The 7396-nt window shown below is 44.4% G+C and overlaps 1 protein-coding gene across 1 annotated transcript; it reads left to right on the forward strand.

Annotated features, from left to right (window-relative positions):
- Window positions 1–4666: 4666 nt before the first annotated feature.
- Window positions 4667–6555, forward strand: foxi2 (forkhead box I2). Its single transcript, XM_017690398.1, has 2 exons — window positions 4667–5322; window positions 6029–6555. Exons 1-2 carry the CDS (start codon window positions 4704–4706, stop codon window positions 6553–6555), a joined length of 1146 nt encoding a protein of 381 aa, XP_017545887.1. The 5' UTR covers window positions 4667–4703.
- Window positions 6556–7396: the final 841 nt, after the last annotated feature.

A 7396-nucleotide genomic window follows, 5' to 3' on the forward strand; every position in this document is an offset into this window, starting at 1 on the left:
GCTCGGTTTCAGGTTTCACTTATTTCTAATTGTAGTGTGTAAAAAAAATTGCTTAATGATTTGATTATTATGATGGTTGCAGAAATCAAATATGGCCTATTGGTTATGAAAAAGTGGCCAGAGTATTATTATTAGTAGTAGTAGTAGAAGTAGAAGTAGTATTGTGTCACAGGCATCAGTTAATAAGTGAATCTCTAATCTGAGTTCTAAAGGTTGTATAGTAAGGTGACCCTGCTCATAAAGAGAAGAACATCACTACTACAGTCAGACACAGTGGACGCTGACTGCTGGTGTGGGTGTCCTTATCAGGCACTGGAACTCAGAAAGAAAGTGGAAGAATTAACACAATTCAGTATTTACAGATTCTAGAGAGGAGCTTTTTACCGTCCTTCAATAAAGCAGTGATCAGAAATGTAATGCAAAGCCAAATGAGAAACACTCTGAGAAGAAGCTAACATGTTGACTTGGCCTTCTCAGTTTGCAGACTTAAGAGAAAATCTCTGCACTGTTTTAACTCACCTTCACCTGAACACTGTTATTCTCTGTTTTGACTCACCTTCACCTGAACACTGTCATTCTCTATTTTGACTCACCTTCACCTGAACACTGTTATTCTCTGTTTTGACTCACCTTCACCTGAACACTGTTATTCTCTGTTTTGACTCACCTGAACACTGTTATTCTCTGTTTTAACTCACCTTCACCTGAACACTGTTATTCTCTGTTTTGACTCACCTGAACACTGTTATTCTCTGTTTTAACTCACCTTCACCTGAACACTGTTATTCTCTGTTTTGACTCACCTGAACACTGTTATTCTCTGTTTTAACTCACCTTCACCTGAACACTGTTATTCTCTGTTTTGACTCACCTTCACTTGAACACTGTTATGCTCTGTTTTGACTTACCTTCACCTGAACACTGTTATTCTCCGCTTTGACTCACCTTCACCTGAACACTGTTATTCTCTGTTTTGACTCACCTTCACCTGAACACTGTCATTCTCTATTTTGACTCACCTTCACCTGAACACTGTTATTCTCTGTTTTGACTCACCTTCACTTGAACACTGTTATGCTCTGTTTTGACTTACCTTCACCTGAACACTGTTATTCTCCGCTTTGACTCACCTTCACCTGAACACTGTTATTCTCTGTTTTGACTCACCTTCACCTGAACACTGTCATTCTCTATTTTGACTCACCTTCACCTGAACACTGTTATTCTCTGTTTTGACTCACCTTCACCTGAACACTGTTATTCTCTGTTTTGACTCACCTGAACACTGTTATTCTCTGTTTTAACTCACCTTCACCTGAACACTGTTATTCTCTGTTTTGACTCACCTGAACACTGTTATTCTCTGTTTTAACTCACCTGAACACTGTTATTCTCTGTTTTAACTCACCTTCACCTGAACACTGTTATTCTCTGTTTTGACTCACCTGAACACTGTTATTCTCTGTTTTAACTCACCTTCACCTGAACACTGTTATTCTCTGTTTTGACTCACCTGAACACTGTTATTCTCTGTTTTAACTCACCTTCACCTGAACACTGTTATGCTCTGTTTTGACTTACCTTCACCTGAACACTGTTATTCTCCGCTTTGACTCACCTTCACCTGAACACTGTTATTCTCTGTTTTGACTCACCTTCACCTGAACACTGTTATTCTCTGTTTTGACTCACCTTCACCTGAACACTGTTATTCTCTGTTTTGACTCACCTTCACCTGAACACTGTTGTTCTCAGTTTTGACTCGCCTGAACACTGTTATTCTCTGTTTTTACTCACCTTCACCTGAACACTGTCATTCTCTATTTTGACTCACCTTCACCTGAACACTGTTATTCTCTGTTTTGACTCACCTTCACCTGAACACTGTTATTCTCTGCTTTGACTCGCCTGAACACTGTTATTCTCTGTTTTTACTCACCTTCACCTGAACACTGTTGTTCTCTGTTTTGACTCACCTGAACACTGTCATTCTCTATTTTGACTCACCTTCACCGGAACACTGTTATTCTCTGTTTTAACTCACCTTCACCTGAACACTGTTATTCTATGTTTTGACTCACCTTCACCTGAACACTGTTGTTCTCAGTTTTGACTCGCCTGAACACTGTCATTCTCTATTTTGACTCACCTTCACCTGAACACTGTTATTCTCTGTTTTGACTCACCTTCACCTGAACACTGTTATTCTCTGTTTTGACTCGCCTGAACACTGTTATTCTCTGTTTTTACTCACCTTCACCTGAACACTGTTGTTCTCTGTTTTGACTCACCTGAACACTGTCATTCTCTATTTTGACTCACCTTCACCGGAACACTGTTATTCTCTGTTTTAACTCACCTTCACCTGAACACTGTTATTCTATGTTTTGACTCACCTGAACACTGTCATTCTCTGTTTTTACTCACCTTCACCTGAACACTGTTATTCTCTGTTTTGACTCACCTTCACCTGAACACTGTTATTCTCTGTTTTAACTCACCTTCACCTGAACACTGTTGTTATCTGTTTTAACTCACCTTCACCTGAACACTGTTGTTATCTGTTTTGACTCACCTGAACACTGTTATTCTCTGTTTTGGCTCACCTTCACCTGAACACTGTTATTCTCTGTTTTGACTCATCTTCGCCTGAACACTGTTATTCTCTGCTTTGACTCACCTGAACACTGTTGTTCTCTGTTTTGACTCACCTTCACCTGAACACTGTTATTCTCTGTTTTGACTCACCTGAACACTGTTATTATCTGTTTTGACTCACCTGAACACTGTTATTCTCTCTTTTGACTCACCTGAACACTGTTATTCTCTGTTTTGACTCACCTTCACCTGAACACTGTTATTCTCTGTTTTTACCGCGAGATGGCGCCAAACAGTAGCGCGTGAGAAACAGAAGCGCCGGCGAGCGCTGTGTGGTCATTCAGACCGGGGGTGAAAAGAGCTGCGGCGACTTTGTTTAGACAGCGGTTTGAGACACATTCTGAGAGAAGCTGATCTCCATCAAGTCTTCATTAGCGGGTGAACAGGAAGCTCATACACAGCGACAGGATTTCATCTAGCTTTGACCTCCTAATGACTCGATAAACAGCACTGACCGTCTGCTGACTGTACACTCTCATTAACATTAACATTAACTTTAGCATTAACTTTAACTTTAACATGAACTTTAATACGAAAAGGCGGCTTCTTTTTCCTCTTTTCGTCTCTCGTTTCTCTTTGGACGCAGTGAAAGAGCAGATTTCTCCCTAAAGCTGCAGCAGATTCACACTGTTAGTGATGCAGCTGACCGTTTCTCTCAAAACGAGTACAGACAACTGTGAAGAATAAAGAGCGCGTTCTGTCTTTTATTTACAAATGAACGAATTCACGAAATAAAAACTTTGAAAACTATATTTTATTAAAAATTCTAACAGCGCTGCAGAGACAGAAACTGGGCTGGAGTTTAAAATACTGCTCTGGGTTAAACCAGCGCACAGAGTGCAGGACGGTTTAAAACACCGCAAAGACTCTAATAATAATAATTATTATGATTACAGTAACGCTCTGGGACGGATGCTAAAAACCTCTTTAAAATGCGGGTTTAAGACGATGTAATGCTTCCCTACTCGGACATCTGAAGTATTTATTTATTTGTTTGTTTGTTTATTTATTTGTGACATAGCCTACTTCAGACAATACTTAATTTGTGGTAACAAAACAATATGTGGTAACGATAAATAAATAAATAATCCCGACACACTGTTTCATTCGACCAATCAGAGTTCAGACTCGTCTGTGATTTAATCTCTATAGATCAGCTCCGGGATTTTTAAGACTGAAATGAAGGCTGGAAACAATTTGGAACAAGAAAAATATGGAAAAGTAACACTTACTGTAACTTACTGCACGCTAGCAGTGATGAAAAGGACATTTACCTTCTTAAAAAACGGAACGATACCAAGATACTGAAACAAAGCAGCAGTGTTTTGAATTGTTTGTATCAACAACAATAACAATTGTTTTTATTACAAAATAATAAATAAATACCATGAATAAATAATGGCATTATTATTTTTATGATTATTATGGTTGTTGTTGTTGTTGTTGTTACCAACAACAACAACATTATTGGTGTTGTTGTTATTATCGTTGTTGCTGTGTCACAGGTATCAGTTGATAAGTTCGCAAACTGCGCCCGTATTTTGAATTCAATTAAAATGATTATTAACAGTGAAGCGATAAGTTCAGAAACAGCTCCACAGTTCATTACACAGACAGACCGATCAGAACCGGAGGAGGATCTTACAGGATGTGCGCTGTGATTTGAAACCATCTCGTGTAGATGAGCTCAGAGCTGAGAGAGTCGGACTGTGTTTCATCCTCTTCATCAGGCTCTGCTGTAGTCTCACTAAACTCTGCGTGTGTCGGTGGCTCGGAGACCTGCAGGCTCGTTTCTTCTCTCCGCTCCGTCTTCACGGTCCGAGTGAACTTTTTCCCGTGCACGAGGTAACCCCGCCCCTCAACACGCAGCGCCTCACTGATTGGTCGCGCCAAGCCCCGTCCTTCGCGCTCAACGCCTCTATAAACCACTACAGGCCCGCCGCGGGCGGAGAAACTCGCGCCACTTGTTGCTTAGCGCGCACTAAGTACCGGAGCCCGGATCCCGCTGCTCCGCGAGCGCGCGTGCTCGCCGTCTGGTGTGTGTGATGAACTCAATGGAGGCGCAACTGCAGCACGCGGCGCCACCGCACCCACACCATCACCACCACCACCACCCCGCCCACCCGGCCGCCCTGCAGCCGCTACCCAAGAGCGCGCACGAGCCAGCGGACGTGGCCGCGTACTGCGACGGCTTCTCCTACCACCAGCAGGGCGTGACGCCCTACGGACTAGGCGACTACGCGCCCGCCGCGAGTCCCTACCTGTGGCTCAACGGGCCTACCGCGACTCCACCGCCGCCCCCCTCCGCATCCTCTTACCTGCACGCGGGCGGAGGCCCGGGCGCTCCCCCTGCGCCACTCGTGCCTTCCTACGGAGCGCAGAGGCCGTACCTGAGCGGCGCGCCTGACCTGGGCTGGCTGTCCGTGGCGAGTCAAGAGGAACTGCTGAAGCTCGTGCGCCCGCCTTACTCCTACTCGGCGCTGATCGCCATGGCTATCCAGAGCGCGCGCGAGAAGCGGCTCACGCTCAGCCAGATCTACCAGTACGTGGCCGACAACTTCCCGTTCTACAAGAGGAGCAAGGCGGGCTGGCAGAACTCCATCAGACACAACCTGTCGCTCAACGACTGCTTCAAGAAGGTGCCCCGCGACGAGGACGACCCAGGTGAGCGCAGGGCGCGCGATAGGGTAGCGCGTGCATTAGTGTTTTTTTCCCACCCGTATTCGCTCATTTAGTGCCTCACTGACTGCTCGTCAGCGCTTTAATAGAAACACGGACGGTCAGCGCCGGACACAGCGGGTCATCTGACCACTGGACTCAAAGTCTTTGTGTGGTGAATGAGCTGGTTTAGGTTCTAACAACTGTGTAGAACCAGCCGTGACATCAATGTACTTTCTTCCCTCCTTCCTTTTCTTTCTTCCCTCCTTCCTTAGCTTTCTTTTTCTTTCTTCCCTCCTTCCTTAGCTTTCTTTCTTTCTTTCATGCCAGTATAACATCTTTTAGATTCAGGACAGAAATTTACTGGATCATTGATGTGATGTGTCTGTTTGTTGTTGTTGTTGTTGTTTATGTTTTCTTCTTGTTTTCTTTAAGTTTTTTTTGAGTTATAAATTTACTCAGCCGTCTGTCTGAGACGTGACAACTAATTACATCGAACTATTAATTAAAATGTAAAAAACATTTTATTCGCATTTAATTTTATTTACATGTATTTCTAGGATTAGAGTATCAACAGCTGTTCTAGTGTTAATGTCTTTTAATTCAACATTTCATTTTGTTTAGAGAATTTAGTCATTCTGATTGGTTGATTGATGTATTGATTGACTCATTAATTGATTGATTGACTGACTGATTGACCTCTTTCCTAAAGGAAAGGGAAATTACTGGACGTTGGACCCCAACTGCGAGAAGATGTTCGACAACGGCAATTTCCGGAGGAAGAGGAAGCGCAGGTCGGACTCGAGCGGCGGCTCTAAGGCGGATGAGAGTCGCTCTGTTGCGGCTCTGAGCGGCTCTCTGTCTCCCTCCCTGCCCGCCCCCTCTCCTCCTGAAGCGGACGCGGCTGGCGAGGCTCCGCGCGGCCCCCCTGCTCCCTGCCTGGCCGGCTTCTTCAGCACCGTGGCCGGACTCTCCTCCTCTTCGTCCTCCTCTTCCTCCTCCGCGGTCAGACACGGCTCTCTCGGACTCCTCAGCGAGCTCTCCAGCCGCAACATCAGCGCCTACCAGCCCGAGCACGCGCCCGTGGGGGAGCAGCACGAGAGCGCGCACGCGGCCAGGAGCGCGCACCACGGCGCTTTCACAGCAGGAGCGCAGAGCGGAGGACACTTCAGCGGACATTTTTACAACGGCTTCAGCGTGAACAGCCTGATCTACCCGCGCGAGGGCACGGAGTTATGATACCTCACCGGACACATGAGGGGGAAACACCGGGACTGGGGGAGGGGGTGTGGGTGCGTTTCAGCACTGTGCGTCAACTATCACTACCATCAGAGAAGAGACCCAACAGGGAGTAGATACAGACCAACACTCTGAAAAATAAAGGTTCCTAAACGGTTCTGGGCTCTAGGTTAAAACTATCTTTAATTGGTTTCAACCTTTACACTCTCAGAAATAAACGTACTAAACTGTCTCTGGGACAGTACCCCTCTTCTCACTGGGGTGATCCCATTAAGGGTACATCTCACTACCATTAGTCAGGGAACATAATTGTTCCTTAATCCACTGAAATGATATTTTCTGAGTTGTATTGACTCCACACACCTCCACACACACTCTCACCTCCAGGCTTTTTATTTTATTGTTCTGTTTTAAAACATCAGCTTATAGAAAGATACAAATATGTACTTTTCACCTGGAAAAATTATTTAGGGTACTGAATTATACCTTAAAGCCACTGTTGTACTTTTGAGGGCACATTTACATTGTTTGTACCTTGATGAATGAGAAATGGACCTGAGCAGTACCTTTATTTCTAACAGTGTAGGTAGAGATTCAGTTAATAACTATAATATGTAGTCTGTTTTTCACATGTCTAAAAAAATCATAAAAGTACTTCTTTTATTGGAGGGCTCTTTAGGGAACCAAGTGTGGTTCTTCAGTGGTGTGGCTCCAAAGAACCGACTTTGGCACCTATACTTTTAAGCATTATTGCAAATACATCTAATGAGATGAGCTCAGTGAAAGTTTGTATGTGTAGTTCGGAAAAGTCACCGCGCAGTGTGAACATCAGTGGAACTGA

The sequence above is a fragment of the Pygocentrus nattereri genome, chromosome 5 (assembly GCF_015220715.1).
Source record: "Pygocentrus nattereri isolate fPygNat1 chromosome 5, fPygNat1.pri, whole genome shotgun sequence".
Classification (NCBI taxonomy): domain Eukaryota; kingdom Metazoa; phylum Chordata; class Actinopteri; order Characiformes; family Serrasalmidae; genus Pygocentrus; species Pygocentrus nattereri.

What these genes read in the sequence shown, in the direction of transcription:
- foxi2 (XM_017690398.1), top strand. Translation starts at nt 4,704, where the DNA reads ATGAACTCAATGGAGGCGCAACTGCAGCACGCGGCGCCACCGCACCCA. An exon ending in CCGCGACGAGGACGACCCAG is followed by an intron (nt 5,323 to 6,028) that starts GTGAGCGCAGGG and finishes TCTTTCCTAAAG; the next exon opens with GAAAGGGAAATTACTGGACG.